General features: G+C 35.7%; 1 protein-coding gene across 10 annotated transcripts in view; it reads left to right on the top strand.

Annotated features, from left to right (window-relative positions):
* The first annotated feature begins 854 nt into the window (after positions 1-854).
* Positions 855-20,569, top strand: part of LOC131941668 (myoferlin) — a 58,437-nt gene continuing 38,722 nt past the window's right edge. For all 10 annotated transcript variants that reach the window (XM_059301064.1, XM_059301056.1, XM_059301055.1 and 7 more), the window contains exons 1-6: positions 855-1,078; positions 2,196-2,251; positions 12,522-12,613; positions 13,266-13,365; positions 14,071-14,158; positions 16,578-16,768. In XM_059301064.1, coding sequence (XP_059157047.1) covers positions 985-1,078; positions 2,196-2,251; positions 12,522-12,613; positions 13,266-13,365; positions 14,071-14,158; positions 16,578-16,768 — 621 coding nt within the window. In that variant the 5' untranslated portion in view covers positions 855-984. The remainder of the gene's footprint in view (positions 1,079-2,195; positions 2,252-12,521; positions 12,614-13,265; positions 13,366-14,070; positions 14,159-16,577; positions 16,769-20,569) is intronic.

Below are 20,569 nucleotides of genomic sequence, written 5' to 3'. Positions count from 1 at the left end.
GTGTAGTATATAAAATTTAGGACAAAAAAAAACTTATTGCGGGGGGGGGGGGGGCATTATTTTTAGTTCCCCCAGACGCCACTGTCACGAAGTTGGTCTTTGGTCTAGATCTAGATATTTAAAAAACAAATTTAAAAAGCGTTTTAATAACACGCTTTTTATGTAGGCCTAATTATAAAATAAAAATAAATAAATAAATGGTTTTCTTTGATGCAAAAATTAACCACTATTTAAATAACATCAGGCATGGGTGGTGGAAAATGAGCTTTTATTAATTGTATATTTTATTTTATATATTTTAAACAGACTATGCTTGATTTTCTCTAAAGAAATGAACTGTTCACCGTCTACACAGCATACCTAACAATAAAAGATGACTTTTTTTTTGTTTTAGCATTAAGATTTCTATCAGAAAAGCTGAATCACATAATATAATTTTCGATTCTATTATCTGAAGTCATGCTAGCTGAGTGGTAATACGTTTGTTCACGAACCCGTAGGTGCCAGGTTCGGTTCATGCTCAGTGGAGCAACATTTGACGGTCGCTGATTTAACATTGGAAGGGGAAGCAATTGTTCATATCATCTCGATACTTAGGTTGTTTACCTTTCTTGTCCAGATTAACGATTATCATCCTAAAACGTAACAAAAATAACACATTTTTAAAAATCCTCCAATTACCAATAAAATAAACGTGAATATTATTAAATTAACAGTCAACCTCTTATAACCCTTAGCATTAAATTAAAATACAATCTGATCTGTTCCATCTTTGGAAAGCCACACCCACCTGTTGAAGTTAAACATAGTAGACTCCCCTACACATTCCCATAATGCAAAATAACAAGTCCCAATATAATGTAGGCTAATGTTCAGGCTTATCCTACGGTTGAACGTGAACGCGAGACCATGTTGTAAATCGATATTTGTGTGTGTTGACATGTAAAGTTGCGGGAAAAAGTTTGAGTTGAGATAAATTTCAAAATGTCTCTTCAAGTGACTGTTATTGGAGCGGAGAATGTACCCAATCCAGAGACTATTGGAAAATGTGATCCATACGCTGTTATCGAATTCCAAGGTGAAACTCTTAATAAAATTTTAATTTAAAAAAAAAATGAATATTATTGAATATATACTTATATAGAAATATAATAATAGTGTAAAACTTAACTTCTAAATTTATAGGCTATCTCTCTAATACTCTTCTAATTACTATACTATCTATTCTATATCCTCTATAAAAAAAATAATTCTTTATTAGGCCTAAAGTCTAAAGCATTTCTTCTAGTCTAGATTCTAGATCTAGATCTATCTATTGTATTCTATAGATCTAGATCTAGTTTTCTATATTATTACTACAGCTACAGGGCATTATAAAAGGCCTACTACAGAAATATATTATATTTTTATATCTTGAAGAAAAAGTATTCAAATTAGACCCAGGCAGTGCCGGCGCCAGGTTATTTAGTGCCCTAGGCAAAACTTATTAAAAGCGCACCCCCTGCAATTTTTTTCGCGCCCCCGTATTATCAGAGGTGTAGCGACCCTTCCTGGCACCCGGGGACAAACTTTCGATTTGCACCCCCCTGAAACTTTCGATTTGCACCCCCCGCCTTATAGGTAGCGCTGGCCCTGGACCCAGGCCTATAATAATATATATTATATATTATTACTATTATTAAATTCCCCCACAATTTAACTCAATAACTTTAAAAAGATAATATCACTTTCTTTCCTAACTGATATAAAGTTTAGACTTTAAGCCCATCTGAATTTGTAAGTCTACACATTTAAATGAAAACCAGACTGATATATTCATATTCAATTTTTTTTTTCCTAATTGTTTAGAGTTTAGTTCAAACGTTAAGTAGACTATTTAATTAGAAGTATTAATTATAATTTATGGTGATAGAAAAGTATTACAGATTTTACTTAATTGTAGGCCCCTAATATATAGGCCCCTAATATCTGTTCCGCATAATTTAAATTCCAGTTGATAATGAAAAGATAATTATAAATTATAAATGAACTGCTTCACTGGAATAGTAAGTTTTGTGTGTTTGTGTATTGTATATGGTATATCTATGTAAATAGATCTATGTGTATTACTAGTACTATTAGGGCTACATATGCATAGTATTAATTAACAGCCAAAATAGTTTACACTATATACAATATTTCCTACATTCAAATAGGTCACAAAAAGAAAACAGCTGTTATAAAAGGGGATTTAAATCCAAAGTGGAATGAGGTAAGTCAGTGAATTACAGTGAACTGAATTTAAAAATAAATTTTTATATTTATGTGTGCTATATCTTATATTTAGAATTTTCTTATCCCTTTAAAACTAAGTATAAGGTTTGACATAAAGTGATTTAGCAGCAAAAGCTGATTATTTTAAACTTTCATTTTTTATTCATCTATTGGCAAAACTAGTTGTACCAGGAAGTTCAAATAGATTCCAAAAAAAAATATTCCTCTTCCCCCTTTCCCCATGATTATTGGTTACATTCCTTCTATCTCCAATTCTTGCTTTGCGGATCTTATTTAAAACTGTAATTGGATTAAATTAAATTTGGTGCTAGTTTGTAACCAACATGTTGTTTATTTAATTTGGCTCTAATCACACTATTAATAAATGGATTTTAAATGTACTGATTGTTATTTTCACATCCTAACAACATGATCTGAAATTAAAATAAACTCTTCTTGCTGAGAACACATTTCCTTACTGGCAGTGATGTCACCAACATATGACCTATCCTTATCCTTTCCTTTTGGTAAATTTTAACTGCTGTTTTTGCTTTATTGCCACCCCCACTTCAGACTTTCCAACACTTCTTTAATATTTAATATCATTCCTATTGTTTGTCCCTCCCATTTTGAATGGATTACTCTGGGTTTTTGGTCACTCTCTTTGATTCAAGCCTACATGTTAAAAGGTTTGCAGTATGATAGAAATACTAGGCTGGTATTTATTCTATGATAAATTGGATTAGTTATACTGGAGCCCAACTGTCACCACAGCTGTAAAGGAAGTGTTTCAGAACAAAACAGTAACTGTTAACAGCACACCAATGGAGAACACACAACACGCCCACTTGCTTCAGGCACACCTCTTTTTTAAACCATTTATGCTGACATCGCTTTAAAAAAAAAATCTATTGGAGAATTTCTGTTATTGAATGTTCACCTTGTATTGACTAAACATATCTACTTAAAAGCTAGTTTAGTATACATCTATATAACATAGTATAGATCTACATATAGTCATTGCTCTATTATAGTTGGGCAACATTTTACAGAAAAATTAAAATTGTAGGCTCAATTTTGTTTTACTACTTACTAGTCTAAATTCTGAAACTCATAAGCTTTAAACATTGTGAAGAAGTGACAGCGTAATAAAGATACAAGTCACAAAGACGAGGAAGCTTTTAACTTTTGAAAGAGACTATGTAAACGGATGTTCATACCAGAATTTCGCGTAGGAGTTAAAAATAAACATCGACGGCGTGAAAAGTTTTGCTACAATATGGCATTTGTTAGATTTAAAGCACGGGACAGACGTACCGACCCCTTTAGCTGCACTAATGTACCGACCGGTTTAGCTGCTAGGGTCAGGTAATATATATGTATAGTTATATGGTTTGTAAGTAGAGCAGAAAGCTTGTATTACGTCATCGATGCGCATTTAAATAAGAAAGAAAATAGTTAAGAAGCTTACTCAGTAAATCGGCTCGTTTACTCGCCATACTTCGATTTTAGGTTTGGTTTAGATGTAGTTAGGGGGGGGGGGGTGTCCATCAATGACATCACAGTCCTAGGGAGAGGGTTTCGTTATTTGCGACGAGGGGGGGGGGGGTTCAGGTAATGTGATGTTACACTTTTTGCATTTTTAAAAGTAATACTAGAAATTAAATTTAAGCCGTCGTTTCAAGTTTTTTTTTTTTTTGCATAAATTGTTAAAGATAGTCTTTCATTTACTCAATGTTGACGGAGCCCTGTCAATATTTTTAGAAAGAAATCGATGTTTAAAAAAATGAAACTGCAAATTTATATACATTTTAAAATTATTTCTTTTCTTTTTTTTGGGGGGGGGGGGGGGAGTGTGTAGGCTGAGGTGTAATGTAATATAAGGGGAGGGGGTCCGGCTTTTTGTAACGGTGAGGAGGTGGGGGTAAGCCAATGTTAGGTTAGGATTAGTCCAAGGATTACGGTAAGGACACTTTCTGGAGGCTGATTCTACACATTGCCGTTTGGAGTAGCACAAATTACGATTTATTTCTTTGACTTCGTTTTTTGTCTTCCCATTTTAGGCATTATATAAACTGTCGGTTCTTACTTTGTCTGGAACATGTATAGTGTTTTCTCGAGAAGGCGGGGGGGAAGGGGGGGGGGAGGGGAATTACCACGAGGGAGGGAAATATCCGTGAGGTAATGCTCTAGACCAGTTAATCATAATGTTGGAATACCGTGGGGTAATGCTCTAGACCAGTTAATCATAATGTTGGAATACTGTGGGGTAATGCCCTAGACTGGTTAGTCATAATGTTGGCAAACACGCCCCCACTCTATCTTAACATAGGCGTACATAAAGCGACAGACGAGTAAATCGACAGGGCACTGTGCACCTAAGTTGCTTGGTGGTTTTAATAATAAGGCTGGATAAAGCTGACACAGATGATCGGGCATTATAAATTTTTTTTCTGTTTCTCATCAAAACATGAGTCTGTTGACCAGCTGTTAAGGTCATGATACTTTTTGAGTGAGTGCACATACTAGTCTGGGTCATCCCCACGGACGTTCGTCTGTTTACCTATATCTTATTTTCCTAACAATAGTAACAGGGTGGTCATTAGGATGTATAGAGTCTGAATCACCATTACATCCCTGATGTATCGATTGATAGGATCATGTCAGGGGGAAGGAGATGTAGAGAGGTCCACATTCTCGACCGTTTTAACAGGAGGGGGGTCTATAGACTAGATCCCATTGACAAACTTCACAATTGTTTAGAGAATTTTCTTGATTTAATAACTGCCAAGATATGTCAAGTATTTGTATATACAATTAGATTTTATAATATAATGCATGCTATGGTAGCTGTTGAAATGCCTGAGAAGCCCGTGTTTACCGGGGTAATTAGTACCATTGTGTTATAAACAGCGAACCACAGGTGTGATTTAATTGTTCACAACGGTGGAATAGGGAAAGATGCATATGTAGCTGTGTTGTCGTTGTGTTGACCTCCATGACAGTGACGCGATCTATGAACTAAATTATTCTTATGTGCATGCTACTGTACTCATTATTACGCATAATTACTCTTAATTTTGTATTGGTGGGCTGACTGACTAATTATGTTTATTACGGCGCATGTTATTTGGTATAATTAATGATAATTAATCACATTTAATAATTGATAATAATTGTAATTACAATAATTACTGTTTTCGTTAAGATCGCACCCAACGCTTTAGGGAAACCACATTATTATTGGTAAAACCTGTCACCAAACTTGTGGCAGAAACTGGACCTAAATACGGGGTAGATTCACTTTGTGAACCCCAGTGACCCTTATTATGTGCTGAGTTGGAGGGGTGCGGTGGCGGCTGAAGGTAGTGAAAAGTGTTGAATGTGCAGCCAAGTAAAGAATGCTGAAATGGCGTGTCTCGCCAATCACTCCAGGCTAAAAATACAACCGTTATTCGTTGCGACATTTTCTGTAGATGGTCGACTTGATGTGTGCTAAGATGACAGATTAAAAGATGCGTAACCCACCTAGGGCGGTGTGTTGTCTTCTTCTTCCGTTTGTTTATAGTTGTGATGAATGTGAATATAGTATTTGCCTTGTCAAAACAGATTTACACATACACTCTTGCTAAATCATTCAAAACATCTCGAGTATTTGGGCATAATTCATTAGTATTGAAGTGAGAGTAAAGTACTTGATCATTCAGGTGGGGAAGTGGTGAAGTATGATGGAAAACAGACGGATCAGTTTTAATATTGCATATCTATTACTGTTAGTATTCTTGCTAAAACATGAAGATGTATGGAATGTTAATCGTAAACACTGAATGTTCAGAAATTTCACTTAGTCGCTACAGCGATGATTCCTAGACTAGATATTTTATCGCCACCCTAATCCCAACTCCCTACTTGTGCTTGAAGCAAGAGTGTGCCCAAATAACTTCTTTGGTGTAACGAATGTTTCAAGATTTACTTTATATCTATGCTAAGTCTAATGCAGTTTTCCCGCTCAATGTCGTTACTATAAAATGTATAAAATCAAAAGTATAAAAACTTCTAAAGGAATAGAAACTTACTGAAGATAAACATCTTTTCTTTAGCTATCATCGATTCTTTTGCCACATGTATCATCAACATATACCGAGTATATTTAGATTTTTTTTCGCCAATCATCCTACTGTATGTTGAGAATTGAGAATTCTTTATTTGGTATAACATTTCCAGAGATCTTTAATAAGTTCAGAACTCGACTGGTACAAATATCTACCTCTGGTACAAAACTCGACATTTGGTACAAAACTCGACCACTCGTACAAATCTCTACCTCTGGTACAAATCTCTACCTAGGGTACAAATCTCTACCACTCTTACAAATCTCTACCTCTGGTACAAAACTCTACCTCTGGTACAAATCTCTACCACTCGTACAAATCTCTACCTCTGGTACAAATCTCTACCTCTGGTACAAATCTCTACTTCTGGTACAAATCTCTATCTCTGGTACAAATCTCAACCACTCGTACAAATCTCTACCTCTGGTACAAATCTCTACCACTCGTACAAATCTCTACCTCTGGTACAAATCTCTACCACTCGTACAAATCTCTACCTCTGGTACAAATCTCTACCTCGGATGTTGCTGCTCACCTTTTTAGTTCATCGACTTCTCAACCACTTAAGGTTTGAACATATCAAAAATAGATTATAATATAAAACATCAAAAGAGGGGCTAATCAAAACAATGTAAACATCATTTTAAATTTTATATTCCAAAACAAATCGTAACTGTTATGATGTAACAGTTTACATAAAGCTGTAAATTTTTGATTTTCAAATAGTGTGCATTTCTTCAATCATTATTATACAGCTCCTGCGGTACTAGTACAAGCCTCATCTGAGAGGCGCACCTCCCAATGTGGACACCGCTGCCGTATTGTTTTTTTATTATGGTGTCACCCCCTCAGATTCTGTCACCCGGCACGGTCTTCACCCTTCATCCCCACCTTGTGACGGCTGTTTACGTGAGGCAAGCGCTATTTAAAGCTGATTGTTTTTAAGATGTCTACGTTTAACAGAAAACTATATTAGCATAAACACTGAGACACGCCTGCGCTGTGTAACACACTACAGGCGATGCCCTAGTTACATTCCATACGCCACAGACTTTGCTTACACGAATGCATATGTTGATTTTTAATTTGATTTTTTGGTGTATTTGGTTGATCCAACAGGGATAAAGTATTGTACGCTACATATACCGCACCCGAATACCAGGGATTTTGTGTTCCTTCCAGGAATCTCTTCGGTGGAGGGGACGGGACACACACACGTCTACCTCCCCCCCCCCCTTCTACAGAAAATTTAGTCCGTCGCCCCCCCTCCCCGATAATTTCAAGTCTCTCTGTTCTCCCATCCCCCCCCCCCCCCCCAGACAAAAATGTTTGGAAGAAACACTGCGGGGATTCAACTCTTAATTCCTTAAATTTCTCAACGCTACAGTTGTGCTACCTAACAGCAGTAACAAGCTTATCCTTTAAGCAGATGTGTTTACTTGTGGCCGTTAGCTCTACACAAATCAAACACCAATTTCAAGTAGTCAACCGAGGAAATACTTTTCTCAGCAAACAGTATCAGGAAATATGATAAAAACATAGATAAATTCTGTGTCGACGTAGTCGCGCTAAAGTTGATCTAGCGACATGCCCAAGTTAATATTGGTGTAGATATTTGTCTAAGTTAACTTTATTAAGAACTTTGAAGAATTTTTTGCTTGTAACTTTTATTCACACTACCCTGACCTATAGTTCCCATTTTAAGACATGATACAAAACAAATTATGAACTATGAACTAGAAGAAGCCTATTGTATCTAAACAACAGACTTGTCATTATTTTATCACACCATCAAGTCTTTGCAAAATAACACCAAATAATGTGCTCGTTCTGCTAGCTATATTTCTGTGCATATCTTTACTTTGTAAATCTGATTTTTTTTTAGTAATTCAAGTTATTATGCGTTATAGAAGGCAAAGTCTCTAAAGAAAACACATAAATTGTGTCTTGAGCAAGGACACTAAATATCATCTTGGTGGATTACTTGCAAGTCAGGAACATCTGTAGAGGGTTATAAAATCAATAGAGTTATCTCAAAACACAATAGTTGATCGGATTAAACTATCTCAAGATGTATACATATCAAGTGACCCGATTCGGAAACATAGCCTGGTAAAACACGAGCCAAATAAATAGTTTATAGTCGTTTGTTTGTTGTGTTAATAAATCATTAAATGTCATTATAGTGTTTGTAAGTCAAGCAAATAAGCCTACTACTACTAGCCAAATGGAACAGTTACATTTTAGGCGCGTGTGTGATTACCTTGATGTGTTTTACTGTAGCCTGACCCACGAACCACTCCGGTACATCATTCATTAGTCAGCTGATAGATCAGATTGCGCTGGTCAATAATAAAATTGTTAACACCATAATACTTGTGTGCACGACGCGAAAATGACCAGGAATATTTACTGGCTACCGTTGTGAAGTTATTTCACAATGCTAATTAATTGTGTATGGTTCACTGAGTAGCTTCACGCGTTGAGACTGCAACAACGTCATAATCGGATTGATAGTAGTTAGTACCATTATGCATATAATACCCAAAAGACCACCCATGCCATTAACAGTATTTATAGAATGGAGCGAGCCAAGCTAAAAACATAAGTGACTAACTTTTCGGTGTAATAACAGATCGAACTAGGCCCAGTATTGAGTATAGTCTACGAAAACATTTGGTCTCGAATGTGAGCAGTCTCATGGGTGGGTGGGGGGGGGGACGACTGATAAGAACAAGCCTGAGTCGATCCGCTCTACACTTCTCTATCACTGTTTCTTTCAGACTTTTTTCTCGGGGGGAAGGGGGGAAATTCAGGTAAAAGTGTATATTCTCTATATAAATTCCATTTCGAGAGATGCCTGGAAAAAACTGTTCTCTATCCTGTCAGTAATGCAGATGTATGCTGTAGTGCGAGATCAAATCCACGTAAAGATACACGATTATCTTGTTTTTAATTGGGACGGCGATTTATTCAAGAACTAGTCAGATCTAGACTAAATTTATGGAATATTCAAGAAGAAAGTGATAACTATTTTCAAAGTGAAAAAGCCACCAGCAGTTGGGGTTTTTCTATGGAAAGTATAAAAGTATTAGAAGTCTTTGTTATAATGGCAGTTGTCTCCCAGCTTTTTTAGGAGGGGGGGGGGCTGTCCACACCGATAACTTGTAACAGCTACTGAATTCCAGTACAACTAAGCGTTGAATTGAAGTGCGTTGCTTTTTTATTAGACTGCTGTATAGATGTGGGATCACCCATTTATGACGTCCACAAATAGAATTGTATACACCTCCCGCGTCCACATGCAACACTTTGGACAACCCCCACCCCAACATTAAACTGTCACTAATACTAATAGACCTCTCAAAACTTGCTTCTAATTACGTACACTATAAAATAATCGTATTTAGCATTATAAAAAGTCGTAATGCAAAATAAGATTTATGACCCCCATTTCAATGTTTTAAACACTCGCTTAACATAGGGGTACTGATAGATAGATAGATAGATAGATAGATAGATAGATAGATAGATAGATAGATAGATAGATAGATAGATAGATAGATAGATAGATAGATAGATAGATAGATAGATAGATAGATAGATAGATAGATAGATAGATAGATAGATAGATAGATAGATAGATAGTTAGATAGATAGATAGATAGATAGATAGATAGATAGATAGATAGATAGATAGATAGATAGATAGATAGATAGATAGGTAGGTAGGTAGGTAGGTAGGTAGGTAGGTAGGTAGGTAGGTAGACTGACTGACTGACTGACTGACTGACTGACTGACAGACAGACAGACAGACAGACAGATTGATAGATAGATAGATAGATAGATAGATAGATAGATAGATAGATAGATAGATAGATAGATGGGTATCGGTAGTAATAACTGTAAACACTTCAAAGCTATTTCTAGGGGGGGTGCATGACACCAACTCCACAATTTGTAGGTGTATTAAAATAATGTGTGCACAAAATGACACCATTTGGCAAAATCGAAGGAATGTGTCATCAATTGCAATTATTTATATATAGCCTGTTATTTCTTCCTTTGATGGGAGGGGGGGGGGTGACACCTTGAAGTGCCGTCCCGGGTGACACCCGACCTAGCGACACCACTGAGGAAGTAAAGGTGGCTGGGCCTAGAACTGACCACACCATCCCCTCGTATTACGTGGTCAAGAAATATTAGAACTTAATTTCATCTACTTCATGGGTCGCTAGGTCTGTATGGGGAACTTCACTACTTAAAGTGATTCCAAACCAATGGTAAAAAGTGCTATTAGTGTAGTATACACGTTTTGAAAAAAGGAGTATTAAGACTATCGAGACCAGATCTATTAATTAAGAAAGGAAACGCATATAATGATGTAACAAACTTATTTATGAGAGAACTAAAAACTATACATATTACTTAGGTAAACAAACATTTTTTAAAGAGTATATATGATTGTAAATCCATCTGTTATGTAGGCCTATTATTATCATTCATGTGAACACTGTTGAGCATCGGGTCACAACCGCACCTCTCCATCGTACTCTTTTTTGGGCGGCTCCTTTACGTAAGGTCCATGACATACCGGCTGCTTCACTAACTGATCTTTTCCAGCTTTGTTTTGGCCCACCTTCTTTCCCCTTTCCTTGCGGACCTCAGTCTAATGCATCGCTGGTGATGTTTGTTGGTTAGGTGTGTCTAATCCATATCCCTTTGTACTTTTATATTTATTTGCCATAGGGTTTGCCCATTTGTTTTGTTTTTTTCCAAGGTTAGCGCTTGTGATTTTTTTTCAGGCAATCTGATGTTTAATCGTATGTGTGACACAAGCATCCAATTAATACAAGTTTAAGTTTATTGTTATTTGTTCGTGTTTGTAGGAAGTGTTTCTTCCAGACTTTTGCTCGGGGGGGGGGGGGGGCGGACACTGTTAAAAGTATATATTTTCTATATAAATTTAATTTCGTTCGGGGGGGGGGGGGTAGACTTTTTTCGGGGGGAAGGGGAAATGCAGAGCCCCCCCCCCCCCCCCCCGAAGAGATGCCTGGAAGAAACTCTGTATGCCTATAGTAACTAGGCCTAAATAATGCCATATGCACACTCAGTGTCGTTACTAAGGTCTGGTGTCATCCCTTTCTTTAATTGGGGGTATTTGTATTTTCTGTTTGGTTTCCCCGCTACCCCTAATATGTTATTATTTTACACGAATTAAACATTGTTTTAACCGTAAGTCGATTTATTGTCACCTCAAACGTTGTCACCGGGTGCGGACCGCACCCCTCTCCTCCCCATACCCCGCCCTGTGACGCTACTGATACCACTTGTATTTACTGCATAACCAGTCAGCTGTACTCAGACAACGCTAGACCGCACGTGAAGCCTTTCATTTCCGTTTCATATGAGATGTCTTTAGGACAATAAGTTTATCATTGACTTATTATATTACCACATCAGTGTGTCACATGACTAAGATTGAGGTTCATCAACGACATGAAGGAAACAAGTTGCTATATTAGCGCACCATTCGCTAGGGCAACGAGGCGTGAATGCCTGCAGTGTTGGGACAGAATGAGTCATGTGACAGGTGACGATGTGTAGACTGTGTGCTCTAATCTGTCTTACCGCTGGCCTTGTCACATTTTTTGTTTACATCCTTTGGGAGGTCACGTGAAGAGAGCTTAAGTCTATATTTTGTCTGCCTCAATGTCTCTACATACATTTTTGTCTGCCCCAGAGTACAAACATTGCTAAAGTAAATGATCAAAAATAAATAGTATGTGCCTTAACTAAACTTGGCTGCACCTGATGAAAAAGAAAATAGGAATGACGAAAAATAAAATCCCAATCATACTAGAATGATGGCTATTTTATTTGTGCTTCCGTTGATAATAGGGCTTTTTTTAATAGCATATTTTCGACGGCTCTAAATGTTATTGTTATGCCTATTCTCGGGAAAAAGAGGGTGGAGGGGGTATGGAAAAAACTTTGTCCCTTCTTTTAACCATTTGTACAGGCTAATTGTCTCTGTTCTGAAAACATGGTGACAGTCTAAATCACACCCATAGCTCGTGTCTCTCTTTTATATCTCAAAATTTGGGCAACATTTCAACAGTTTTTAAATAGCAGCTCGTTGTTTCTGTTTGCAGACTTTTGAATTTGAACTGGTTGGTAATGGAGTCACAGCAGTTGATGAGCTGTTTATCACAGTGTTTGACTGGGAGAGATTGGGGAGAAACAGGTGAGCCGTTATTTTTCTGTATACAGGAAACTAAAAACAGTGCTTTCATTTTAAACCGTAGCAATGAGCAATCGTGGCTTACGCATGCAAAGGGAAGTAACAATGAGAAAACACTACAAAGTTAAATACAAGCATTTAACTCCCTTTTTTAAAAATAATAATTATTATTATTATATTGACACAAATTAAAGACATGTGTCCTTCACATTTAATGTTTATAGCATATCGTTAAATATTTAGTAGGTTTTCAATAAAATAACAATGATTTTAAAATTATTAAAATAAACCCATTTGATTAAATAGTTTTCAATGCCTTGGGCTAAATTTACCAAAATTCATTTTACTATAAGAAGACTGGCATTTGATACTGTTTGGTGTTTTGATCTATTTGCTAGAGCAAATAAGTGCACAATGAATACCTCTTCTTTTTTTTAAATTACAAGTGATTGGAAATTTAAAAAAAAAACATTTTAAAACCCAGCATTATTGTGAACAGAAATTCTAGGCAGAAAAAAAATTCAGTCTGGTATACAAACAGATCTGGTGAGAAGCTATATATTATTAAAAGATCTGCCCACAGCTTAAAAAGCCTGTATAATTTATATATCATAATATGTATAAACTAGTTTAAAACTAATTTTATGTCTCCTAGGCAACTTGGAACGGCAAAACTACAGTTACGAGAATTCGTCAAAGGGGGAACTAGAGAACTTACTGTTCAACTTATTGATTCAAATAAAAGACCTGTGCCTGTAAGTATAATGGGTTTATTCAAGATATTTTTTAAAAATTGTTTACCCTCTAAAATCTGTTTAAAAGTCATTGCCTTTAAAATAACAGTTTAAACTATTAAAACTATTGGTTAAAATGTAATAAATTTTTTTTAGATAGCTGCCATTATTTCATTTTTACAATAACAATTTAACTTATTTGAAACAAGTTGTGGATTGTAGTAATATTTGGAAATGAAATGGTCTAATAGTAAAGTGCATGCTTGCTAACCCAGAAGTTTGGCAGATGGCTTGAGACTGTAGGTAGTCTGATGACTTTCAGGTGTTGCAGTGAGCTGGGGCAGGAAGCAAATTGCCTGTTGGAAACCCTCAGCTGTAATTGCTTGTAATATGGGGGGAGAAAAAAATGCTTGATTCTTATTCCTGTTTCAGTCTGCCTGCATTTTAAGCATTTTAATAACCTTTGACCAGAGAAAGTAGTAATAACTAACTCATCATTATGAATTTTAGTTTGTTAACTTGCAGTGCATAGATTCACATCATCCATAACCATCTAATTACCTTGCAGGTGAACATAAGTAAAATAAAATAGAGAAGGTACATATATTTAAACTAAAAGTTGCTGAAGTAAAATAAAAAGTAAACAGCACAACACTAATATTATTGTAAATTAGAAATGTGTCATATATTCTGCAAAGAAACCAGTACAGTCATGTCTTGTTACAGGCAGCCAGTATAAAACTTAAAATCACCTGCAATCAACCTGAATCAGCTAAGCTTGCCGCAGCCCAAGCCAAAACAGATGAAGCTGGAGGTATCATTTTATTTTTTTATTTCATTCTTAAAATATTAAAACTATTTATATTTTTTGTTCAGACTTCATCTTAATAAATCTTAATACTAGCATAAACAACATAAAGAAGGTGATATGCCTAAGTAAGTACCCTTTAGAACATTGGTTTCCAAAGTTTTTAAGTGACAGCGTGGTCTAATAGAGCTATCAACTGTTAACCTGAAAGACTCAAGTACTGATCCCATTCTGCTCTGACAGGAGTTGGGCATAGTGAACACACTATTCCTCCATATACCAAGGTCACTAAAACATGAACTTTACTTCACCTGGCCCTTGGACCATAAGGTTCTAAAGGTTACTCTACTTTTTTCCAAACTTTATGGAACCAGATTTCAATTAATAAATATCTGTTGTTGTTTCCATTTCCAATTGACCTTCCCTTAAGTTTCACAATTTAAAAACGATTGGTGAACCACTATATAAATTAAATCTGTAAGATTCAGGTGACCATGCATGTGCATTATGTGTCAGTTGCAATAATAAAAATAAACACACTCAACTATTAGCTAATTTACCCACATAAACTCTTCCTGGATATCCAGTTGGTTGTATATTATTTCTACTGTATGTGCTACTGGTATTTAATTGTATTGTAGAATAAAGGTTTCAAGCAGCAGAGTTGTGCATGTAATGAAACATGAGATACTGTAATATTGTAAGCTGAATGCATTTTGCATTATCATTGGCTTGTTTCTTATGCTGTAACATCAGGATTACCAAGTCATGCACACATAGGGGCTTTGTGACAGGTGTTATGCTTTAGAAGAATGACTCTTGTTAGCTATTTATTTAATTGAACAAAATGAATGCATTATACACTCTCTAGCCTGAAATAAATTTAATTTAAGTCCTAGCACACACATTTACCACCAAAAAGACATGTTGGACAATGAATTTATTATTACCAAACAAAATTTATTTTCATTTCAACTTTAATGGAAACACAAGTTTTTTTAAGCCACCACTGTGCACTATTTGAATATAAGGCTGATTTATTATTGTATATGGAGGGAAAACTAGTGGTGTCATCAATATAAAATTTCTAATTTTAAGCACTTATCGTAGTTATAAGGACTTCATTTTTAACATCTTATGCTATTTATCTTATACAACCCTCGTCTGTATCAGTTGTTTTCATTGGACAATTAGATAGCTGGTAGATTGCAAACTGCTGCACTAGATGTTAGCTTGTGCTTAAATCTGTATTTGTGGTGGCCGAGGCACAAAGGAAAAAGATGATGATGAAGTTTGTATTTTGTAATGTTATTTATAATCAAAGCATACAGTTTTTAATCCGCCAACCTTAACATGTCTCAGCAACCACTAAGAGTAACGGGCTATAAAGGTAATATGCTAAGGCAGAAGCTTTATGTCTTATAAAATATTTTTAATTTAACATGCTCTAAGACATTGTATTAGGCTTATATTAACCATAATATATGTGACAAAGTTTACTGGTTCTGTTTTTAAAAATGAAAATAATTAACAAAAAACAAGTTTAATTAGATTTACATGTATGTTAAGGGTTAGGGGTGAGGTGTAATTTGGTGACCTCATCTTATGTTTATTTAATCCTTTATTGACAAACCCTAATCCTCACATGTTTTCTATTTTGTTAAATTATTTGTATTTGAGACTCAAGTTTCACACTCTTTAACAATACAATCCATATAATTCATTTGACATGAATGACTTAAATTTTCTCTATAATTGCTGTGATGTTCTGGCTTGTAATCTCTAAAAAAACAAAATGCACCATTTAAAAAATTGCATGGCAGCATAGGCCAACAAGCTTTTTAAATGTTAAAAGCTCCCACATCTAAATGCTATACAACATTAAAATTGTCACCAGTTCGTATGGAAGGGTCTCTTTTTCAAGGTGAGACATTTCTGCATCAGATTCGCTAGATCACTTGAGATGATACTTCAAGGAACAATGTGAAATCTTCCAAAGCTCTCTTAACAGGCTTTTGGTTTCTCTTTGTATTTTTGTTTCTTCATTATTAAATCCTAAGTGTTTCCCTTCTTTGCCCACCTTCTAAGTAAGTACTTACAAGAGTTAGTGATTGACATAACTAATTTTAGTCTGATCAAAATGTATTTTTGTGCCCATATTGTGTTCTGGATAGATGAGGCATATACATAGTCCCACTATTCTAGCCTAAATAACAGAAATTTAAAATTCAAAATGGTGTATTAAACCGCAACATTCAGTCAAGTTAAATACTATTTGACTTAATGTTTGGTATTACCTTCAAATTTACTAGTATACGCTAGTATTTTTTGTTAGAAATAACAGATAAATAAAACTCTAAATGTATCTTCGGTGTATAATGTAATGTAGAATTTTGACTAGCAGGAAAATTCATTGTTCTTGCAGCAAAGATTGTTGACCTGAATGATGCAGGAGATGAGCAAGTGGTTGAAGAAAATGTGCTTGATGCAGCAGGGCTACCAATAGAAACAGTGGATCCCATCACTGGATTGAAGGCTTATATCAAAAGGAAAAGAGTCGTACATGTGCCAAGGAAATTGCGTTCTCAAGTCTCAACTAAACCTCAAGATATCCAGGTAAGATTTCAATTTCTTTACAATGCTAATTTTTTTTCACCTCTCCATCAGCAATGGATTTTAAAAAGAAAGAATCTTTTATTGAAGAATTTTAATCTTTACCAAAGAGCTCATGTTAAGACTTACCCTTGGAGTCTATATTAAAAAGTAAATAGCAGCATGCAGACACAAGAGCACCCACAGGAGTTTTCAAGTGCTGTAAGTGTGCTGAGACAACACTTGGTAATGTAAATATTTGACAGCGTACAAGGGATCTTTAACATTTCTTAAAAGCTTGCCTCTATTTTATTGTTAACATCATTGAAGGTCAAGTCTTTAAAAAAATGCAACACAAAATTGTTTTCTTACAAAGTACTAGACATATAGCTCTAACACCTAGTTCTCCCACTATTTCCACATCAAAATCACTATTTCCTACTAAATAACTCCACACTTAACTTTAGTAGACTACCTATTCGTTACATGGTTACATATTATAAGTATACTTGGCATATGACAAGACTGACTATATGAAATCATATAGAGTGGATTAATCCTGGTAAATTGTACGTTGAAGAATAGAGGAGCGTGAAAATAACAAATTCTATGAGAAGTGTTGACAAATTTCATGCCTGTAAGAGAAAGAAACATTGAGGGTACTTTAATCTTCCAACAAAATAAAATCAGGCAGCAACAAGCTCAAGAATCAAGGCTAATGGTGGAGATTATGAAAATGACTGGAAAAACTTATCATAGCTCTCAGTCAAGATATGATGCAGCTTGTCCATTAAACAACAATACAATCTATCCTAGAAATCTCTTGGAAATATTACTACTGTTATCATAATTTGACCCACTTATCAAAAAGCATCTTGATACAATTATTGAGAAATGCAGAAATAGACATGCAACAGAGGCGTAGCGACCCTTCCCGGCGCCCGGGGACAAACTTTCAATTTGGCGCCCCCTCGGGAGCAAATTTTTAATTTGCACCCCCCCTCAAACTGCCAAAATACAGCGAAAATGACGTTTTAATTTGTTTTTACAACCCATTTTGGCGCCCCCTAAGGTCGGCGCCTGGGGACATATGTACCCCCCATCGCTACGCCTCTGACATGCAACTAATACAATTAATAATAAAGAAAAAGGTTTAGTTAAACATTAAATCTGCTGGTATATTTTCATTAACTAGGACTAGATTTGGAAAAACAACTAATTCATTCTGTCAAAAGAAATAAACAATTCTTTGCCCATAAAAATCCTGATGGAATGTTTGTTTAGTAAGTTACAAGTTTCCTCAAAATGTCTGTGAACAATGGTACAGATAAAAATTGTATAAAATATAAAAGATAATATTGCTTCTTATCTTAAAAGCACATCTTAAAACTAAGAATCTTAAACATCTTTTCTTTGGTTGAGATATATATGGTTCATACACATGAACCACCACTAGATCAAGAAATATCAGAGAATCATTAGGTAAACCACAGGTACAAAGACTTATTAGGGATATATCAAAATGACTAATACATGACATGGGACAGAGATAACATTGTGCATTTTAAAATCACACTAATTGTTTTTGTTGGAATATAATTTTTTTAATTAACTAGAACATATTATCCTAATTCCGCCACTGTTTAGGATATAACATACTGTTAAAACAGGAACAAGGAAACCACAACAATGACTGTTTAAATCCTTGTTTGTTTGGGTGGAATGGCCAGGGTGACATGATAAATAGCCATTACAACGCCCTTCCTCTCCCGCCTCAACTGTCTCAATGGGAAGCTGTAAAATTGCAACTGGAAAATAATTTGCTGCATTACTCAAACCTAGCAGCCCCACCAACGGCACTCAAAATTATAATTGGAAAAATGTTATTATTACAAAAAAAATATCATTTAACTCAAATTGAGAACCAATAACAAAGGAAACCCAAAGAGCATCCCAGCAGCAGGGGCGACAACCCGTCTGTCACTCGCACCCGGTGGTTGTTGGTCTTTGTAACCAGTCATTTCAGTAACCCGCCCACCACTTGATGTATCATTAATTACACATTTGGATCAAAGCTGGTGAACTTTAGACTAATAGAAATGGCGGTATGCTAATTGCAGAGTGTAAATGATACCTTCTGTGTTAAATTAACCGTTGCTGTTTTATTTACTTTACTTTGCTCACTACGTGTTACTTGGCAACTTTTTACACGTAGCCTTTTTCTCTCCCCCGAAGAGATGCTTGGAAAAAACTCTGCCTACATGCCGTCTTAAAAAAAATAACCTCCTCTCTCATCCTGTTTTATTGTTTGCGCTCAGTTTATTTAATAATTCTTTGAACTGTGTGTTTTATATTTTGTTCTTCGAGCATGTTTAGTGCTGATGAATTCATATTGTGGGGTCGTCAGCAAAAAAAATAAAAACACGTTTTACCCCCTGCTCAAAATGACGTCAAAATTCAGTCTAACCCCTTCCATCTTTCTGATTTTAAGAAAAAAAGAGTTTCTGTCAAACATTTTCAATTGAACTGGGTCTGGATATGATGTGCTTGAAAAGGCACAAAGTAATTTTTTAAAAATATTATTTATCGTCACAAAACCACCCCACTCACCCTTATTTTTATAAGTGTCAGAGGCGTAGCGAGGGGGGGGGAGGGGGTGCGGACCGCACCGGGTGACACTATTCAGGGGGGTGATCCCGATGACGATGTCCGTCATCTTTTATTTTTAAACTGCTTCACAATATTAATGTATCTAATATGTTGTATTATTGTTGGCTATTAGTGCTTAAAGCACACGGTAAAGTGTCGGGGGAACTAGTTTGCCTGTTGCCTCTCTCTAGATGCGCGGTGTGTATTGCCTGATCATTGCTGGCTTGGGGAACCTTCTCAAACAGATCGTTGCTCATTGGCCTACCAACTGTACATATATAATATATCACGTGTGTCGCCACACTCCACAGCTGGAGCTTAATCTAGCAACTAAAGTATACAAAGCTGTGCTTCCACAACATGAAATTAACTTAACATCGACTTTCTGTGTACTGAGGGTGTATAGTTTAAGCATGTTCTCGTGAAATAATTGGATGCTCTCATGCGCGTGGTTTTATTTTAATGTGTAGTGGTGTTGCTGTGATGTTAGAGGTGTAACGCTGGTCAGCACATGGGCCACCACTTGACCACTCCGTGATACAAACGTTGACCGCGTTTTTTCTTTTGTACGGTCAAGGGGTGTTTTGCAAAAGCCAGTGATTTTAAGCAGGATTAGTTTGCGTTATGCTGTAACGAACGGATCAAGTGTAGCTCATACTGTGATAATCGATTGATCCCTTTGTCAATACACGAAAAAAAAAAACATTTTTTTTACCACAGCTCGGCTGTTTATAAGTTTTGGCTTGTAATCGTTCACCTGGATTCAGTTCAGTTTTATTAGAGTTAGATGTCCTTTAAGTAACTCCGCTGTATCGTGATGTATCTCTTCAAACGGATGTGACATACTGTTTTATTTTCATGTTACCTTAGACGTTATTTTTTTTTCTAAAAAATTCTCTCTTTCTCTGTTAAATAGATGTGAATGAGCACATTATATTCGGGTGTTTGTTCGTTTTAATGAGGAGTTCGTTATACGCATTACGATTTCTGTTAAACTTACATTCGAAAATGCGCAAATAATGTAGAAAATTAAGACAATGATGTGCTATGCATGCGAAATATCGAAGGGACTGATGTTGTTATGCTTACATTGAGAGGCGTATTAACTTTGGCTGATGATCTTATTGAATTTTGCAGATAACTTGAAATGATCAAATAATTTAAAATGTACTTTGG

Source organism: Physella acuta, unplaced genomic scaffold (assembly GCF_028476545.2).
Source record: "Physella acuta isolate Inbredline_101_S28 unplaced genomic scaffold, ASM2847654v3 ptg000369l, whole genome shotgun sequence".
NCBI lineage: Eukaryota > Metazoa > Mollusca > Gastropoda > Physidae > Physella > Physella acuta.
The sequence above is the reverse complement of the archived record's forward strand: the minus strand, read 5'-3'. Positions and strand labels throughout refer to the sequence as shown.